At 43.4% G+C, this 21444-nt stretch overlaps 1 protein-coding gene across 3 annotated transcripts in view; it reads right to left on the bottom strand.

The window, feature by feature from the left end:
- Window positions 1-10474: 10474 nt before the first annotated feature.
- USP3 (ubiquitin specific peptidase 3) overlaps window positions 10475-21444 on the bottom strand; it is a 105050-nt gene continuing 94080 nt past the window's right edge. For 2 of the 3 annotated variants that reach the window (XM_068275785.1, XM_068275784.1), the window contains exons 13-15: window positions 20108-20221; window positions 12932-12999; window positions 10475-10924 (exon numbers count right to left, since the gene is read on the bottom strand). In XM_068275785.1, the coding sequence (XP_068131886.1) occupies window positions 10759-10924; window positions 12932-12999; window positions 20108-20221 (348 nt within the window). In that variant the 3' untranslated portion in view covers window positions 10475-10758. The remainder of the gene's footprint in view (window positions 10925-12931; window positions 13000-20107; window positions 20222-21444) is intronic. The other variant, XM_068275786.1, reaches the window with a different exon arrangement.

The raw sequence follows: 21444 nt of genomic DNA, 5'->3' as shown, positions 1-21444 counted from the left end.
TGTTTTGGCCATGAATCAGATAAGCTTCATGTCTATCCACCATGGCGCCATCAAATGACATCTAGGCAGCCTGTACTGTCTTTGGCCTCCTGTGCAGATGTCTGACAGCAATTGTTAATTACCAGCCTACCATTTGCAGAAAATTCTACTTGAAAAGTTGAAGCTTTTGTGGCAGAGGTACCCAGAAACAAACTTAATTTTTGTTCAAAAAGGCAATAAACATAGTTGGTGCTGAAAAATAATTTTGTAATTTTATGCTATTAAAAATTACTCTATCAATCATTTCAACTTGAAGCCAGCTATGGATTTGCTAAACTTGTAGTAAGCTGAAATTGCAGTTTGTTGTGACCATGACTACAGCACTCTGGATTAGACTCACCAGAAGTTCTCAACTTCCAGCATGAGTAATTCGCTGCACAGAGAAGTAGGCACTTTTTAGTCTGGACTAATCAAGAGACTGACAGGCAGTATAACGCACAGCTAGCAGCTCTTGCTAAATAGTTTGGAAAACCAATGTTTTATTTATCTGCACTTAAAAATGAGATCATCAAACTGAAATAATAATTGCAATGTAAAGAGCTGAACTGAAAGGTTTGCATTTTCTCAACATACGTGGAATTTCCTATCTAGGACTATGGAACATGAAAGACATTGTAACAGGTTGTGTAGTGTCACTTTTTTCTATATCTGCCAAATCTGCTCTGGATACTGAATACAAGAAAACTGTATTATTTCTTGTTGGTATGACACAGTGTACTAATTGGGTAATCTCTGCTACTCAAAGTCATATGACAGTCATATGACTATATCATTATGTTCACTAACTCCAAATTAATCATTGCTGTTTTTTATCCTTATTTTGATATGGATATGATAAATTTGTGATTTTTACAATTTGTGAAAGTTGTGATTTTCTGGTACATGCATGTCATATTAACAGGAAATAATCAAAATGAAGGAAATTCATACGAATGGGAAATCCTCACCTAGCATCTAAACAGTTAAGGGTGCTATGTCTGCTAAGTAATATGTTTTGTAGTTCCTCTACACAGATCTCTATTAGCAAGTTGAGCCATTGGCTAAAATTGTATTATTGCTGTAACAGTCAATGGTTCTTTTGACTTGTAGAATTGTATAAATTAATGAAGTTGAAAGAAGTGCATGTACTTAGTTTGAAGTACCAGGTTTGTCTAAACATGTCTACTCCCAATGAGGTGTGCTGGCACTATAAAAGAAGCCTGAGACCTTGTGATTCTATGCCAGGAGGTCCATCTGGGGAGTATTCCATTTCTCTGTAATCTGTAGAAAGACTTCCTGTTTCAAAGTTAACTTATTAAAGATTTCGGTTTAGGGAGTCTATCAGCAGGTTCTGAGACGTGGGTAGATACACTGCTGTTGGGTCTAAAGTGTTCTGGGCCAAGCCATAGTTTAATAGATTGCTATGATCAGTTTAAGGTTCCTGGTCCCTACTCATCAACTATAGCTGCTATAGGAAAATGGTGGCCGGAGTCCTGCACTGGAGACACAGGGGAGGGGGAAACGTTTAAAATTTGATCTTATGTCAATCTTTTTCCTTGCTCGGGACTTATACCAGATTTTTAGCAAAATTGCTGAAAATATGCAACAGATTTTGCATTAACATAATTTAGAAAGAAAAACTCTGGGACCTTCAACTGTACAACATGTATGGAGCGAAACATGCTATCAGCTTACAAAATACATAGTGTATTTGCTTGGGGATGAACCACAAAGGGGTACATGTGCTGAAAAGGTTGAGAACCACTGCTCTGGTGTACATGGCAGGATTCCAGCAGTCAGCTTGGCGCAGGGCAAGCCGAATGACTGCTCAACCTGCTGCTGCTGAAATTGGCGGTCTGAAATACTATTCCCATCCAAGTTGCAGCAACTGGGGGGTTGTTATTATATATTTCAGGTCCCCCAGCTATCGCCAGCACCCAAATAACATATGCAGGGCGGGACTATAGCATTGCAGCTATAGACAAGCTGACAGCTGGCACTACGCTGCTCCGTGCATGCGCCAAAGTCACCTGCTTTGATCTGTTATGCATTGGGCGCCTCCACCCCTGTTTTAGTGTTTTGTTAGACCTCTTTAGAGTTGGTTTTTTAGTTTGTCCTAAAGAAAATTCGGAGTGTGACCGACCAGTTCCTGTTACAAACCTGGAAAACCAGTCAGGGAATGTTCATTTACCGCCTGCTCTGACAGTGGTTGCAAGGATTTCCAATCCACCTTAGTCAGTATATACATCATTAGCAATTTGCTTTTCTGAATCTTACATGAATGTACACCATTGGGCTCCTGGTCTGTTTTGTCCTTTAGATGAGCCTGGGGTTGTTACAACCACAGGAGCCATCGACATAAACTGTCACAATATAACACTTTTGAATGCCATGTAAGTTGTTCATATTAACAAGTTCAAAAACATATCTGCTGCAGGACATTAGCAGCTTTTCTGAGTCATAAACAGTGACTACCTCATCCTCAACTGACATTGGATGTTATTTTGTTTATGGAGTTCGGATCCAGTTGATAAGAGTTTACTGTTATAGGGATACCTTATAAATTACATTACCACTATAAAGAAAATTTATGAACATTTTCTGTTGCAGAGATTTTGATTGTGATGGTTCCAGGGAGCCCATTTGATAATAGGCCTAAGGCATCATTAATGATAGAGACTCCAGTAAACGGATATAGTATTTCGTGGATATGTGTACCTCGCAAAATGCTGACTTGGTCTACTCTACTACAGACCTAGTGTTGAGCTTTGGGAGGAAAAATGCATTGAGCTTAAATGTTGAACAAGGCACCTATGAATACATCTCCATAACTATGAAATAAGGATATTCCATATTTCTTCCGAGAATGTAAAAACATTCAGAGCCCTCTGACAGAATGGGTTGTTTGAACAGACAAAATTTCAAAGGGACGTTGGATTTTGCTTTGTAGTTGGAGTTTTTTTTATTGTATCACTGGATCACTGTGCTAAAGGGAGTCTACTATCCTCTCCAGTAATGCAGAAATAGTAATGCCCAATCACTTACGAGTAGTCAGCAAGTATTGGGGGAACACCAGCACACACTTGGCAAAAGCATCTATAATTCTGAATGACATTTGTTTTAGGTGATCTTAACTGCAAGTTTGCACATGCCTTAAGGCAATATCAAATCTCATGGAGGCTAGTGAACATATATGTTTTAGTCATCTAAATAGTGGATTGAGGTTAAGGCATAAGCTTTAGTTCTTGGACCCACTTTTGGAACAATTCCTTCACAGACCACTGTATGATAAGGACATACTGACTTGTCCATCTCTAACAGACTCAGAGGCAAATTCAGGTCTACCAGAAAAAAAAAAAAAGTCTAACAGATTTTTCAAGTGGTTGAATGAAGAACATCTAAAGCAAATGCTCTCTACACTGTGGTGACAGCAAGACCTGCAGTGTTATGAATGTGACCTTCCGGTTGTTGCGCTTGTATGTCTGGATTGGCAATTATCATTATGCTGGCCACAAACTTTGTATATGGTATGATTATCTTCTGCATCAAGTGCTGTGGCTTTTAGGGACATGCTTACTACACTCTTTGGGTGAAGGGCAGAAACAAAACAAAAAATGATGTGTTTCATACAATAAATGCCCACATATAGACAGCAACTTTTTGGCCATTATAAAACTATTAAGACAAAAAAAGCATGTGCAGCAAAGCTATTCTTTGAGGGTCTAGGCGAGATCCTGCATACATTCAGGAAAATAGAGCTACAGGGTTTATTCACAAAACATATCTCATGAATTACCTAACTTTACTTACCAGTGGCGTTCCTACCTAAGGGCGCAGGGGGGCGGGGCGCACCGGGTACCAGTCAGCCAGGGGGTGTCGCCACGACCCCCCTACACCTGACTAAGGAGGGGAAGAGCAGCGCTAGGAGGAGGGGTGACAGCAGGGATAGCGGCGGGGAGGGGGAAATATCCCCCCCTCCCTCACCTGGGTCCCCTCCTTCTGCCTCTCTTCTCCCCCCAAAAATGCGGGCAGCGGGCCGGTGGCAGTGGGCAGCGAGCAGGCGAGCGTGGAGTATACTCACGTTACTTCCGCGTATCAGCCTGGAACGCTGCGTCACCGTCACGTGCCTCTTCTGCGCCTCCAATCATTGGAGGCGCAGTAGAGGCACGTGACGGCGACGCAGCGTTCCAGGCTGATACGCGGAAGTAACGTGAGTATACTCCGCGCTCGCCTGCTCGCTGCCCACTGCCACCGGCCCGCTGCCCGCATTTTTGGGGGAGAAGAGAGGCAGAAGGAGGGGACCCAGGTGAGGGAGGGGGGGATATTTCCCCCTCCCCGCCGCTATCCCTGCTGTCACCCCTCCTTCTAGCTACACGGGGGGGGGGGGGGGGGGAACTATACTACCTAAACTGGGGGCCACTATACTAGCTGGCAGCTGGGGGCCACTATACTGGAGGCAGCTAAACGGGGGGGGGGGGGGAGCACAGGGCACTATACTAGCTACACTGGGGGCATCTATGGGGGCCACTATATTACCTATACTGGGGGGGGGGGGCACCATACCAGCTACAATGGAGGCAACTATACTATCTAAACTGTGGGCCACTATACTAGCTATACTGGGGCAACTATGGGGGCCACTATACTAGCTATACTGGAGGGAAGCTCTACGGGGGCCACTATACAAACTACACTGGGGGCAGCAACACTACCTACATTGGGGGCAGCAGCTATGCTGCCTATCCTGGGGGCAACTATACTAGCTATATTGGGGCAACTATACTACCTTCACTGGGGGCAACTAGCTACCTATACTGGGGGCAACTGCTAGCTACCTATACTGGGGGCAGTGGCGGCGGGGGGGGGGGGGGGTGTGCTTTGGGTGCTGAAGCACCCCTTAAAATTCTCCAAGCACCCCCCAGCGTGAACTGACTTTCGGCATCTAATAGACGCCGTATCAGTTCACCGCAGCGGCAGAGCAGGGCTATAGTAAAATGTCCGAAGCCCTGCTCTGGAGACTTTGGGAGTTGCTGGCTGCAGAGGATCGTGGGAGCTGCGCACTGGACGGAGGCCGGAACAGGAGCTCTGCTGCAGGTGAGTAAATGTTTTTTTTTTCTTTTTAATTTATATTAGCAGCCAGGGGTAGCATTTATGTTCTGGCCAGGTCTGCTACACGATTGAAGTGTTTTCTGGACAGGTCTGCCACACGATTGCATGTATTTTCTGGGCAAATCTGCCGACATGATTGAACGTATTCTCTGGGCAAATCTGCCGACACGATTGCATGTATTTTCTGGGCAAATCTGCCGACATGATTGCATGTATTTTCTGGGCAAATCTGCAGACATGATTGAACGTATTCTCTGGGAAAATCTGCCGACATGATTGCATGCATTTTCTGGGCAAATCTGCCGACATGATTGCATGCATTTTCTGGGCAAATCTGCAGACATGATTGCATGTATTTTCTGGGCAAACCTGCAGACATGATTGAACGTATTCTCTGGGCAAATCTGCCGACATGATTGAACGTATTCTCTGGGCAAATCTGCCGACATGATTGCATGTATTTTCTGGGCAAATCTGCCGACATGATTGAACGTATTCTCTGGGCAAATCTGCAGACATGATTGAACGTATTCTCTGGGCAAATCTGCAGACATGATTGAACGTATTCTCTGGGCAAATCTGCACACATTACGTGTATTTTCACCCGGGTTCACGTCAAATTACAGTTAGCTCCGCCCTCATCCGATCATGGCCACGCCCATTTTTTCCCGCGGCGCGTTATAGCGCCACCCATTTTTTGCCCCTTCACCTTTTTTTGGGGGGGGGGGGTGTCTTATAATACCCAGCACCGGGTGTCAAATGCCCTAGGTACGCCACTGTTACTTACTAAATGTTATACTTCATCAATAAAAAAAAAAAGATGATTCATGGAAAAAAAAAAATTAAACAGAAGAAAAGAAATCATGAGTTTAAGTGAACCAGAGTTAAAAGAAGTTATACTTACCTAAGAATAGGGAAGCCTCTGGATCCTTCAGAGGCTTCCTACATCTTCCTAACAACCGCCATGGCTGCCCAATACCCTCCTGAAGATCACGACTGCTCTCCTCTTCACCAACGACCGTGCTGCACCCACATGAGCACAGCCACGCCTGTGCAGTAGCACGGAGTCGCTTATGCACAAGTGGCTCCACCTTACAGCGCAGGCGTGAGCGGAGCATGTTTTATTATCAGAAATCCGACAAAGTCTTGTTGGATCTCTTTTGGGGATCCTCAAGAGGCCACAGTGGTCCGGAGGATGGTGTGGTGCAGTATCCAGAGGCTTTCTTCTTAGGCATGCATTTGGCTTGCCTTTGGTACACCTTAAAGGTGCCCACTGGCGATACAATTTTGATTGTCCGATCTTACTAAATCTGTGTAGTAGAAGAACTGAGTGAATATACCCGTATTTTTCGACCTTATAAGACACTTTTTTTTTGTCCCCAAAAGTAGGGGAAAGTCCCTGCAATTTTTGGATCAATTGCCCAAAAATTTGTGTATGCGTTTACACAATCGCAACGTGAAAATACATTGAAAAGGGGCTTTGTGTGCGTCTTATAAGGTAATAAAATACGGGTACTGTACTTTGAATTGCTATTTTAGGCTGTCCCTTATATTACACAGATAAGGTTAGATTGTACACTCAAGATCATATTGCCTTAAGATCATAAGGAGGGATAATTCATAAAATAATACGTTTTGCGTATTAACTCCATAATGTTTAGGCTAGTATAGAAACACTAAGTACAGCATCCTGCGTCCAAGCACTTACCAATAAGTATACCACAATGGTGATCTTGGTGACAAATAGTTTGCAAAGACAGAAATGCCTGTTCACTCGCCATAATGTGGGTTCAAATAGCCCCAGCTCTTCTGCAATATCAGTAGAGCAAGGATTGCTCGCATTCCAGTTTCAGCAGCAAACTGGCACAGATGCCAGGACTATGTACAGGAGCCATCCTGAATGGGGGTACTAAGTGCACTAGCACTTTCAATCTGTTGACTGTTGTGTATGTGCCATAGAGAAGAAATACTGTATTTTGGGCTGTAAATAAATATGCCACAATGCATGTGCCCGAAAAGCAGTTTCAAGGATCTTCACAGGTATGTGTAGACATTGGAAAGCTGTCCTTATTTGGAGATGTTTTGTAATGTGACACCTTCACTTTAAAACATGGCGACTGAATAGCACCATCAGATTTTACCATGCAGTGCACAGACCACACATGAATGATAAGAACTCACATTTGATTTCTGTGCATTGCAAAATATCCACTAGTCATTAAAGAGGAACTGTTGCGAAAATCTTAAAATTTAAAACACATACAAATAAGAAGTACATTTCTCCCAGAGTAAAATGAGCCATAAATTACTTTTCTACTATGTTGCTGTCACTTACAGTAGGTAGTAGAAATCTGACATTACCAACAGATTTTGGACAAGCCCATTTTCTCATAGGGGGTTCTTAGGGTTTTCTTTATTTTTAAAAGCACGTAGTGAAATGCAGTTGCTCCGTCCAACTGCCAAAATAGTGTGCAGTGAGCAGGAAGGCTGGCCAGCATCATTGTATAAATCTTTTTCAGGGAATGTCTTTATAAAGAATAGGCCATGCTGAGAATCCCCTACAGAGAGATGGACTAGCCCAAAACCTGTCGGTAATGTCAGATTTCTACTACTTACTGTAAATGCCAGATACATAGGAGAGAAGTAATTTATGGCTCATTTTACTCTGGGAGGAATGTACTTATTTTTAAGTGTTTTAAATTTTAAGCTTTTTGGACAGTTCCGCTTTAAACCACAGGAACCCCTGGGCATGTTTAGTGACAAATGTTTCAGAACAGCAGAGCTGAAACAATCTGATAGAGGCAAAAAGCTAATAGACTCGCCTTATATTTTCAGAATACTGATGTCGATGCTGAGGTCATTCTGACAGAATTGATTTTAAACTTAAAGCGGAATATAACCCTGCATTTCAACTTTGCTCTAAAACATTATTTACAGCATATTATATGCAACCAGCATATTTTTTTTACTAGACCAGCATTGGAAGGGTTAAACACAGAGGTTTAAAGTTCCGTGGAGAGATATGCAGAAGTTCAGATTGTTACATTCTATTTAGTTAAATGTATCTATTGAGAAATGTTACACACTCTTTGGCTGTCCTCCAGCTCCTTCTCAGTCAGAGAGAGAGAGTCACATTCAACACTTAGATACATTTATGTAAACAAAATGTATCTATGTCAGCTTCGGATGCGTCTGCAGAAATCTCCAGGAACTTTAAAGCTCTGTGTAACCATTTCAAAGCTGGTCTAGTAAAAAAAAAATGCTGGTTGCATACAATATACTGTAAATAATGTTTTAGAGCAAAGTTGAAATGCAGGGTTAGATTCCGCTTTAAACAGTCAATAGAAATGTAAGTCAATTTATTAGAGGGGCAATGTATATACGGTATTTATCATGCGGGGTACCAGAAATATTAACTGAAGATTAAAAAAACCAATAGAGTTGCATGCTGCTGGAGTTTTGTAATTGAAGGTTTAATTTAATGACTCTCTGTAGGATGATTAGAGACCATCTCCAAGCAAAGTACCCCATCTAACAGCTTAGTAATCAAACTACTGAAATGTTACCTTTTTGTGTAAAATGTGGCTTCTGCAGCTAAAAGTCATGTCTTGGCATTTTCATAGCAATCGGCAGAAGATGCAATGATCAAGCGAGATTTCAGGCAGTGTGGGCATAGCTTATCCCACTATCTGGATTGCACCACCCTTTATTGTTGAAACTGCAAGGTGGCTGGCACAGTCTGAATCTGTTAGAGAAGACTACAGCCGATAGCAATGACAGTCAGTGATTCAGGAAGTGGACAGTGTCTGGGGGTTATTACCAGGTATTTTACATACATTTTACATTAGCTAATCAAGAAGCTTATTGGAAAAAAAACAACCCCTGCAGCTGAGTGCTTACACAGATCTAGGAAAACATTTGTGCCTGCTGTGTGGCTATAACTAAATGAGACACACTGTAAAGAGCACAATGAGTGTGTTCACTTAAACATCCAATAAGATAAAGGGAAAGTTAAGCATAGGGGATGCCTGAAACAAACCCACCTTGGCTTTACTGCTCACTCACTTTAGTAAACCATGCTTGGTAGCTTTGTGAGGATATTCTGGACTATTTCAAAACCATAGGCGACTGCTACTATGATTGATAAAGAAATAAAGTGAGAACACAAAGGAGTAGGCATGACAAAGTCTTAATACAAATGTAAATCCCATTTGCAAGGCATAAAATAGGCTTTTTATCACAGCTAATCATTCACATGCACAGCCTATGTCTGCCATTCCAGTGGGTTGAGCAGAGTCCAATATCACCTTATATAAGCTGGATATAAAATATTCAGAGATGCTGGCTGAGTGACCTAAGCTTCATCACAGTCATTCAGAAGGTCAGCGGTGTCATTGTGATGAGTGTGCACACAGTGGACAAATCTACACACACCAACAATCACAGTTTAAAGGAATGAATGGACACAGTTGTTGATGTCTGATCGTCAGAATGTGCAATATTCTTTAGGCTAAATAACCTGGTGAGACTATGGGACAGTCTCTGAGAAGACTGAAAAAAAAAGCCAGGAACTGCTTTGGACAACCAAAGGCCAGGAACTGCTTTGGACAACCAAAGGCCAGGAACTGCTTTGGACAACCAAAGGCCAGGAACTGCTTTGGACAACCAAAGGCCAGGAACTGCTTTGGACAACCAAAGGCCAGGAACTGCTTTGGACAACCAAAGGCCAGGAACTGCTTTGGACAACCAAAGGCCAGGAACTGCTTTGGACAACCAAAGGCCAGGAACTGCTTTGGACAACCAAAGGCCAGGAACTGCTTTGGACAACCAAAGGCCAGGAACTGCTTTGGATAACTCCAGAAAATCTGAAGAATGATTTTCAGAGAGCTAGAACAAAGGCAGTTTTGATAAAATTCATATTGGTAACCTATAGGTAAGGCAGCTGCGGACTTGGCAGTAAATTCCCTCACAGAAGTTTGAACTTCGTCTACATGATAAGCTGGCAGACATGATGGAAGAAGTGGAAATTCTGAATTTTAGATGACACAAAAAACTTTTTCATCTGTACCCAGGCCTGAGTGCTTTGCCAGACATTGTGCTATGCTTATCATGACTTCATGATTAACTTATGTGACTAGGACTCAAAACTTATTCCACAAGGCCCATTTTCTGTAGAAACTAAAGAGGCACCATGGCTAGAACTAACATTTTTTGTCATCAAGTTCCAGTTATTGAAATAAAGCGCTGCTTAGAATGTTCCCATAAAAAAAGAAAGTTTCTAGGACTGGAAATCAGCAGCAGAAGCGGCTATGAGACCTCTACTCTTGTCCATAAATTCATACATAGGTTTTACACAGTCACATTATGTTTCATTTATTTTCACCTAATTAAAATTCAGGTATATACTGCATTCTTAATTTCACTTTGGAGACCAACATATTTTTTGAGAACTGCAGACCTCTATGGCAGTAGAGGCAGTCATCAAGTCCTGGAAATTCATCTTAGTCCATCATCGACAGCTAGGTAATGCTCAACAGAGCCGTGAAAGTGCATGAAGCAAAAATAAAATCCAATCAAGTATTAGTGGACAGGTGGACATGTGTGAAGTTTATTGGAATGAACAAGAGGTATTCAGAGTTTCTCTGAAGTTGTAAGTACTGGGCGCTCCACATAAAATAAAATATAGGCTTTGGCTTTCCCCACCGTCTCCTCTTCAGCCAGGGTTACTGTACTGTCATTGAAGTGATACCAGCGACCCTCGTGGGTAGCATAGGCCGTGTAGTGACCAGATCCAACTCTGACCAAGAGGAGGAAGAAAAACATTTTAGAATGAAATACAAGTACAGAGAGACTCTTAAAATGTACAGATATGAAATGTAATTTACACATTAGGAACTGAGCCACCATGGTCATAGAAAATAATGCTTTGCCTAAATCAACCGCCACTAGAGTCTGTATTACTGAGTTGCATTGTTATTTTAAGTGATGAACACTTTCCCTTATGACTAAGGGTGCGTTTCCACTAACGCGAATTCGCATGCGTTCCCCGCATGCAAATTTGCATTACCAATAAAAGTAAATGAGCCTGTGTCCACTTGTCAGGAAAACGGAGCGTTTTCTTGTGCAGGAAAAATCTGCACAGCAGAGCCATTCGAATTCGGACACCGCACTTACCGCATGCAATTCGCATACAATGTATTTAATAGGGAATTTGCATGGCGGTTTTGTATGCGAATTTTCATGCGAATTTGCATACGATTTCGCATGAAATCAATGAAAAAGCACACAGGCACTGACATGGTTAAATTCGCACACAGCATCATCCATGCGAAATCGCGGTAAAATTCGCATACAACCGCATGCGATTTCGCTCCTGCATGCTAATTTATCCACGGAGAATCCACTGCGATTCCCCACCGCGCTAGTGGAAATGCAGCCCAAGGGCCTAAGCACATTTGCAAACTTGTACTGTGCATTTTTCAGCAATGCACATCAGTATGTAACATTGTTGTGATGCTGAAAATGCACAGAAGCAGCAAGTGTTTTCAAGCCCTTAAAGTGTACCTGAGAAATGGGGAACCACAGGATTTTTGCTTACTTGGGGCTTCTTCCAACCCCCTGTGGTCTATCAGCTCTCTTGGTGTCCTTCGGTCCCCTCTATTCTGCTGCTGAAAGGCCCGGCCGCACACCTCCTTGATCATGCTCCCATTGTCGGAAACGTCCTGCACCTGTGCAGTTACAAAGCCTTAACTTACTTTGTAGGTGCAGAATGCTCCCAACCATAAGAGCACGATCGATGAGGCATGTGGCCTGAAACAAACAGCCCCTAGGATCACAGACATTAATTTGGCTAAAACAGCTCATCAGGTGGACTGGGAGGACACTGAGGGAGCCAACGGACTACAGGGGGCTGCAATAAGCCCCAGGCAAATAAAAAAAAATCCTGTGCTCCCTCTCGTCTCTGGTTTACTTTAAAGCGCTGCTTTTATGCTTAGACTTACTCTTCTGCCTGGGAAATGAAGAAGGGTGGAGGCGCCCAAAAATAGATATCAGAGTACACGTTATAAAGACATAAATAAATCCATGAGGTATCTTACCTTTCCAGATGAACCAACCCAGAAAAACAACGGTTTAGATCAGGTAAGGTTTATTCAAGCACAATTAAAAAAGACAACACGTTTCTCGGGTCTATGCCTGCTTCCTCTGTGCCTGGGAGCTGCAGTAGCATTGTGAATGTTCAGCAGTAAAGACTAGATGTGCACTCCCCAGCATATAAAAGCTGATACGGCTAGTCCCAAGTACACATGTAGAGAAATATAAACAGGATATTTTATACACATCACAATTGGTGTTGCTGTTGGGAGTGTATTTTTTTTTACCAAATTGCATATATTCCTGTAATAATAGGTACAATTCCCAAAAACAAAAGTGACAGTTTCCACACAAAAATCCTCTGAGCATAAATACAGTCAGCTCTGACTTCAGGAACTGCTTGCATGAACACAGGAAATGCTTTTAAGGTAACAGAAAATAACTGAGCACAATCACCAATTACCACATATTTGTCAAATTATTTATAGCAAGCAGCTGACTTCCATATTTGTACTGAAGAGATATTATAGTTCTGCTTTGATATGTGAACTAGGATAAAAAAAAAAAAAAAACACGCACAGGTTCTGCAGAACTGAAAGAATTTACTATGTGGCTAGTCCACTTATATGGTAGCTACATAATTGTACATATACATATGGTCTATACATACAGTATATTAGCTATCTAAATCAATAAGTCCTAACAAACTCACCCTGAACCATGATGAACAACAACAGCTGCCAGGTCATAAAGACAACTTTCTGGGCCCATATTTTCTGGCTGTTGCAAGGAAACAATTGAAATAGAGAAGTTATCAGTTAAAAAAAAAATAATACTAATAAACTTAAAGGCAAGATGCACTTGTGAAAACTCAGAACAGAATGTTTTTACTTCCCCATCCAGGGTCATAACTACAAATCATAGAGGCACCCCACCTTCCTCGGAAACTTGCCACAACTAAGCCTGTAGGGTCAGTGCCTGTCTTTACCCTTTACACCAAATAGCTCTAATATGCAATAACCCTGATAGTAACCTTAGCCTCTACACTAAAAGGACCGAGATTCTAAAACAGTATTAACCTTTTAAAGGACAGGTGCGAGGTGGAAAAAAAACCCCAAGATCTACTTTACCTGGGGCTTCCTCCAGCCCCTGGCACCCTATCTGTTCCTCGGTGCAGCTCCAGTGTCCCCTCCATTACAGATGCCAGGTCAGCATCTTCTGCACCTGCGCGCTTATGTGGCCTGGAGAGCTCTGCGCCGAGACACCGGAGCTGCGCCAAGGGACAGATTGGCTGCCAGGGCCTGGAGGAAGCCCCACATAAGTAGATCTTGTTTTTTTTTTTCACCTCACACCTGTCCTTTAATGATGCTGAATGCAGTAATGCTGAAGGAATTCATTGTGTATTAAAGTATTGGTAGACAATTATGGAGTGCTCCTGGCAAATGTACATGTGTCAGGGGATACTTGAGATGATGAAAGACAAATAACATCTCTCATAAAGGGGAACATGCTGTAATACTGTAGAAAAAAGCCGATTTAACCAAGAAGTCAGAATTTGGATGAGAAAAAAAAAACGTTAGATACTTTAGTAAAGGGAAGCCTCTGGATAGCACTGAGATTCCCCCCATTGTCCTCAAACCCCACAATCAAATGCTGGTGCGCTCTAAGCAATTCCGACAAGGGTTTGTCGGATTTGCTCCCATGGCCGTGCTCCTTTCCAAGCATGAAGGTGGCCACACCGCTTCTGCACCTGTCCTGGATGCGCAGTACCACAGAGCTGCTTGTGTCTTTCTTTTTCCTCCATGCACAAGTAACTTCATGCTACTGCATAGCACCAAATATTGCTCTGAAACCAGAACAAATCATTCAGCACCTTCCCTCATGTACGAGCTACCCAAGCCATATGCACTAATGAACCCCCAAGTTAACAATGGTGTTAGCTTTTGAACTGGTGTCAAGCTGGATCTTTCCCCTCTTCGTCAGGCCACAGGACATTTCTCCACTTCATCTCAATACATCTTAAATGATTTAACCACTTGAGGACCTAGGGCTTTCTACCCCTAAAGGACCGGCCACTTTTTTTCCATTCAGACCACTGCAGCTTTCACGGTTTATTGCTCGCTCATACAACCTACCACCTAAATGAATTTTGGCTCCTTTTCTTGTCACTAATAAAGCTTTCTTTTGGTGCTATTTGATTGCTCCTGCGATTTTTACTTTTTATTATATTCATCAAAAAAGATTTTTTTAACTTTCTGTGCTGACAGTTTTCAAATAAAGTAAAATTTCTGTATACATGCAGCGCGAAAAATGTGGACAAACATGTTTTTGATTAAAAAAAACCCATTCAGCGTATATTTATTGGTTTGGGTAAAAGTTATAGCGTTTACAAACTATGGTGCAAAAAGTGAATTTTCACATTTTCAAGCATCTTTGACTTTTCTTACCCCCTGTCATGTTTCATGAGGGGCTAGAATTCAAGGATAGTATAAATACCCCTCAAATGACCCCATTTTGGAAAGAAGACATCCCAAAGTATTCACTGAGAGGCATAGTGAGTTCATAGAAGATATTAATTTTTGTCACAAGTATGCGGAAAATGACACGTTGTGACAAAAAAAAAAAAAAAAAAAAAGTTTCCATTTCTTCTAACTTGCGACCAAAAAAAATGAAATCTGCCACGGACTCACCATGCCCCTCTCTGAATACCTTGAAGTGTCTACTTTCCAAAATGGGGTCATTTGTGGGGTGTGTTTACTGTCCTGACATTTTGGGGGGTGCTAAATTGTAAGCACCTCTGTAAAGCCTAAAGGTGCTCATTAGACTTTGGACCCCTTAGCGCAGTTAGGCTGCAAAAAAGTGCCATACATGTGGTATTGCCGTACTCAGGAGAAGTAGTATAATGTGTTTTGGGGTGTATTTTTACACATACCCATGCTGGGTGGGAGAAATATCTCTGTAAATGACAATTTGTTAATTTTTTTGTACACACAATTGTCCATTTACAGAGATCTTTCTCCCACTCAGCATGGGTATGTGTAAAAATACACCCCAAAACACATTATACTACTTCTCCTGAGTACGGCGATACCACATGTGTGGCACTTTTTTGCACCCTAACTGCGCTAAAGGGCCCAAAGTCCAAAGGTACTCATTGGACTTTGGGCCCTTTAGCGCAGTTAGGGTGCAAAAAAGTGCCACACATGTGGTATCGCCGTACTCAGGAGAAGTAGTATAATGTGTTTTGGGGTGTATTTTTACACATACCCATGCAGGGTGGGAGAAATCTCTCTGTAAATGGACAATTGTGTGTAAAAAAAAAAATCAAACAATTGTACAAATACACCCCAAAACACATTGTACTACTTCTCCCGAGTACGGCGATACCACGTGTGGCACTTTTTTGCACCCTAACTACGCTAAAGGGCCCAAAGTCCAATGAGTACCTTTAGGATTTCACAGGTCATTTTGAGAAATTTCGTTTCAAGACTACTCCTCACGGTTTAGGGCCCCTAAAATGCCAGGGCAGTATAGGAACCCCACAAATGACCCCATTTTAGAAAGAAGACACCCCAAGGTATTCCGTTAGTAGTATGGCGAGTTCATAGAAGATTTTATTTTTTGTCACAAGTTAGCGGAAATTGATTTTAATTGTGTTTTTTCACAAACTTGTGACAAAAAATAAAATCTTCTATGAACTCGCCATACTACTAACGGAATACCTTGGGGTGTCTTCTTTCTAAAATGGGGTCATTTGTGGGGTTCCTATACTGCCCTGGCATTTTAGGGGCCCTAAACCGTGAGGAGTAGTCTTGAAACGAAATTTCTCAAAATGACCTGTGAAATCCTAAAGGTACTCATTGGACTTTGGGCCGTTTAGCGCAGTTAGGCTGCAAAAAAGTGCCAATCATGTGGTATCGCCGTACTCGGGAGATGTAGTATAATGTGTTTTGGGGTGTATTTTTACACATACCCATGCTGGGTGGGAGAAACACCTCTGTAAATGACAATCTTTTGATTTTTTTACACACAATTGTCCATTTACAGCGGTATTTCTCCCACCCAGCATGGGTATGTGTAAAAATACACCCCAAAACACATTGTACTACTTCTCCCGAGTACGGCGATACCACATGTGTGGCACTTTTTTGCACCCTAACTGCGCTAAGGGGCCCAAAGTCCAATGAGTACCTTTAGGACTTCACAGGTCATTTTTGTTTCAAGACTACTCCTCACTGTTTAGGGCCCCTAAAATGCCAGGGCAGTATAGGAACCCCACAAATGACCCCATTCTAGAAAGAAGACACCCAAACGTATTCCGTTAGGAGTATGGTGAGTTCATAGAAGTTTTTATTTTTTTGTCACAAGTTAGCGGAAATTAATTTTAATTGTTTTTTTTTCACAAAGTGTCATTTTCCGCTAACTTGTGACAAAAAATAAAATCTTCTATGAACTCACCATACTCCTAACGGAATACGTTTGGGTGTCTTCTTTCTAGAATGGGGTCATTTGTGGGGTTCCTATACTGCCCTGGCATTTTAGGGGCCCTAAACAGTGAGGAGTAGTCTTGAAACAAAAATGACCTGTGAAGTCCTAAAGGTACTCATTGGACTTTGGGCCCCTTAGCGCAGTTAGGCTGCAAAAAAGTGCCAATCATGTGGTATCGCCGTACTCGGGAGATGTAGTATAATGTGTTTTGGGGTGTATTTTTACACATACCCATGCTGGGTGGGAGAAATACCTCTGTAAATGACAATTGTTTGATTTTTTTTACACACAATTGTCCATTTACAGAGAGATTTCTCCCACCCAGCATGGGTATGTGTAAAAATACACCCCAAAACACATTATACTACTTCTCCTGAGTACGGCGATACCACATGTGTGACACTTTTTTGCAGCCTAGGTGCGCTAAGGGGCCCAACGTCCTAATTACAGGTCATTTTGAGGCATTTGTTTTCTAGACTACTCCTCACGGTTTAGGGCCCCTAAAATGCCAGGGCAGTATAGGAACCCCACAAGTGACCCCATTTTAGAAAGAAGACACCCCAAGGTATTCCGTTAGGTGTATGGCGAGTTCATAGAAGATTTTATTTTTTGTCACAAGTTAGTGAAAAATGACACTTTGTGAAAAAAAAACAAAAATCAATTTCCGCTAACTTTTGACAAAAAATAAAATCTTCTATGAACTCGTCATACACCTAACAGAATACATTGGGGTGTCTTTTCTAAAATGGGGTCCGTTTCTGGGGTTCCTATACCGCCCTGGCATTTTACGGGCCCAAAACCGTGAGTAGTCTGGAAACCAAATGTCTCAAAATGACTGTTCAGGGGTATAAGCATCTGCAAATTTTGATGACAGGTGGTCTATGAGGGGGCGAATTTTGTGGAACCGGTCATATGCAGGGTGGCCTTTTAGATGACAGGTTGTATTGGGCCTGATCTGATGGATAGGAGTGCTAGGGGGGTGACAGGAGGTGATTGATGGGTGTCTCAGGGGGTGGTTAGAGGGGAAAATAGATGCAATCAGTGCACTGGGGAGGTGATCGGAAGGGGGTCTGAGGGGGATCTGAGGGTTTGGCCGAGTGATCAGGAGCCCACACGGGGCAAATTAGGGCCTGATCTGATGGGTAGGTGTGCTAGGGGGTGACAGGAGGTGATTGATGGGTGTCTCAAGGTGTGATTAGAGGGGGGAATAGATGCAAGCAATGCACTGGCGAGGTGATCAGGGCTGGGGCCTGAGGGCATTCTGAGGGTGTGGGCGGGTGATTGAGTGCCCTAGGGGCAGATAGGGGTCTAATCTGATAGGTAGCAGTGACAGGGGGTGATTGATGGATAATTAGTGGGTGTTTAGGGTAGAGAACAGATATAAACACTGCCCTTGGGAGGTGATCTGACGTCGGATCTGCGGGTGAACTATTGGTGTGGGTGGGTGATCAGATTGCCTGCAAGGGGCAGGTTAGGGGCTGATTGATGGGTGGCAGTGACAGGGGGTGATTGATGGGTGGCAGTGACAGGGGGTGATTGACGGGTGATTGACAGGTGATCAGTGGGTTATTACAGGGAAGGACAGATGTAAATATTGCACTGGCGAATTGATAAGGGGGGGTCTGAGGGCAATCTGAGCGTGTAGGCGGGTGATTGGGTGCCCGCAAGGGGCAGATTAGGGTCTGATCTGATGGGTAACAGTGACAGGTGGTGATAGGGGGTGATGGATGGGTGATTGATGGGTAATTAGTGGGTGTTTAGAGGAGAGAATAGATGTAAACACTGCGTTTGGGTGGGGATCTGATGTCGGATCTGCGGGCGATCTATTGGTGTGGGTGGGTGATCAGATTGCCCGCAAGGGGCAGGTTAGGGGCTGATTGATGGGTGGCAGTGACAGGGGTGATTGATGGGTGATTGACAGGTGATCAGGGGGGATAGATGCATACAGTACACAGGGGGGGGGGGGGTCTGGGGAGAATCTGAGGGGTGGGGGGTGATCAGGAGTGGGCAGGGGGGGAGATTAAAAAAAATAGCGTTGACAGATAGTGACAGGGAGTGATTGATGGGTGATTAGGGGGGTGATTGGGTGCAAACAGGGGTCTGGGGGGTGGGCAGGGGGGGGTCTGAGGGGTGCTGTGGGCGATCTGGGGCAGGGGGGGGGAGAAATCAGTGTGCTTGGGTGCAGACTAGGGTGGCTGCAGCCTGCCCTGGTGGTCCCTCGGACACTGGGACCACCAGGGCAGGAGGCAGCCTGTATAATACACTTTGTAAACATTACAAAGTGTATTATACACTTTGTATGCGGCGATCGCGGGGTTAACATCCCGCCGGTGCTTCCGTATAGCCGGCGGGATGTTGCGGCGGGCGAGCGGTGACAGGCGCCGGCGGAGGATCGCGTCACTGATGACGCGATCGCTCCACCCATGCCCTTAAATGGACTGCCGCCTCTGTGGGTGAGCCGGTCCTTCAGGGCTCCACTTCCCGGCCGCCTCTGTGCGTTAGGCGGTCGGGAAGTGGTTAAGGCTCAGAGAAGGCCATAATGTATCTGGATCATGGTTATATATGGTCATTTCCTTTTAGTATGATAGGAGTTGTAACTTGCATTGGTGGAAGCAGTGACAGTGTGTTTCTCTGCCCATGCATGGATTACCTCTGCAGGAACATTGTTTTATATAATGCAGTGTGGCCTGAGGACTTGAAGACCACTGCTATCCAATACTGTCTTTCAGCTTTGTCCCTTAGGCAGGGTTCACACATGGTTTTCTTGCATGTGGAATCACACCAGATGTGACAGTCCATGTTAATGGGTTGGTTCACATCTAATGCAGTGTCTGCATGCACTGAAAAAAAAGACAAAAAAAAACAAAACAAAAAACACTTGTAGCTTGCAGTACAATATCACATGTGTGTGATTCCTATTGGCCACAGTCTGCTGACTGTGGATGACACGTAAAGAAAACTAGTCCGCGGAAAACGGTGGCGTTCTAGCTAGCCATTATTCCTCCTCACACAGCAGAGCTTAGCTGGCTGTGGCAGGGCCAACACAGTAAGCCAATTACATTCTATTGTATAAGGTTGCTAAACTAATGCAGGAGGGGTTGCTGACAGACAACACTGTAATAACCTGGTCTGCAATGTCCAAATCAGAAGGCTGTGGAGAGATGATAAACCTGCAAGTGCTATTGAAATGCACTGGGGAAATGAATCCTTTAACATGCATGATAAGGCAATTATCTAAACTCTGAAAATAATTTAGGATTACAGCAGAATAACTGCCACTACAGTGGATTTTCAGTTATTGGCTTATCACTGTACCCAGTGCGACTAGGTGTTGTAGATCAGGACAGATAAACTCGCTAGTTGCAAGTTTGAATGCACAGAGAAAACAGACAGATATTACCTCCAACAAAAAGCACTTCATGTCCAATCCTTGCAAGGGAAAATCTACATATGTGTCCACCTTGTTCCTAAGGTACGCTGTCCAATGGAATCGTTTCAAGTGTAAGCAAAGCACCTACAGAGACATACACATGGCATCAAAAATCACAATGCCCTAGAGACAGTGTTCCCCAACCCTGTCCTCAAGGCCCACCAACAGTGCATGTTTTGTGGAAATCCACTGAGGCAGTTAAAGGGACTCTGACCAGTGAAAAAAAACAAAATCTGAATTTACCTGGGGCTTTCTCCAGCCCACCGTAGGTCGGGGGGAGGGAGGGGGGGTCCCTCACCATCCTTCTGGCTCCTCTCCCAGGCCCTGCTCAGAAATGGCTCCCGGCAACACTGGGACCGAGTGTCGGGCTTCCTCTTCCGGAAAGATGACGTCAGTAGTCACCACGCCTGCCGCCTCGCGTCATCGCGGTGGCCGGCGTTACAGTACTGAGCATGCGTGATTAAACGTGCATACGGTGGGCTGGAGAAAGCTCCAAGTAAGTTCAGATTTTGTTTTTATTTACTGCTCGGAGTCCCTTTAATCAGCTCTGCTGAAACACGAATTACCTCACCTGTGTATGTTTGTGGTTTTCTGCAAAATATGCACTGTTGGTGGGCACTGAGGACAGGGTTGCGGAACTTTGCCCTAGGACACACATGGCAAATATTCTATATATATTTGCTGAATAATATGTTGGCGCTTTAGAAATAGAGGATAATAATGATCCAGTGTTCCCTATGTACAGAAATGACAAAGGTCCTTGGTTTAGTGCCCATCCCCCTTGCCTCTGCATTCATTACCCACATGCCAGCTGCTGCTGTGATGGATCACCTGCCTGCTAGAGAGCAGCTGAAGAGAACATATGCCACATGTCACCCGGAGCCAAAAAGACAAGAGTCTAGCAGCTCAGTCTATTGGTTTACAAGCAGCTAAACTCGCAAAAACACACAAACCACCAATGCTGCATTCTTTAGTATAACAATATCATACAAACTACATAATATGTAAGCATGTCTAAAACTCTGTATGGACAAGACTGAAATCTTCCCCACACACAATGCAACGTCCCTGCCTGATATCACAATTTCTGTTGATTGCACTTCAATAACATCTGTCCCCTAGACTCGCTGCTATGTGTAATGCTGGACTCAAGTCCCTCATTCAATCCACACCTTGACAAACTATCCTCCTCTTGTTGTTTCCACCAAAAAAATATATATATATCCTATAAAACATCTCACATCCTGACTCTTGCCTACAAAGCTCTTCATAACCTACATAATTGTTATCTAAATAAACGTATTTAG

This window comes from Hyperolius riggenbachi, chromosome 3 (genome assembly GCF_040937935.1).
Source record: "Hyperolius riggenbachi isolate aHypRig1 chromosome 3, aHypRig1.pri, whole genome shotgun sequence".
NCBI classification, from domain to species: Eukaryota; Metazoa; Chordata; class Amphibia; order Anura; family Hyperoliidae; genus Hyperolius; species Hyperolius riggenbachi.
This window is presented reverse-complemented; position numbering and strand designations above follow the sequence as displayed.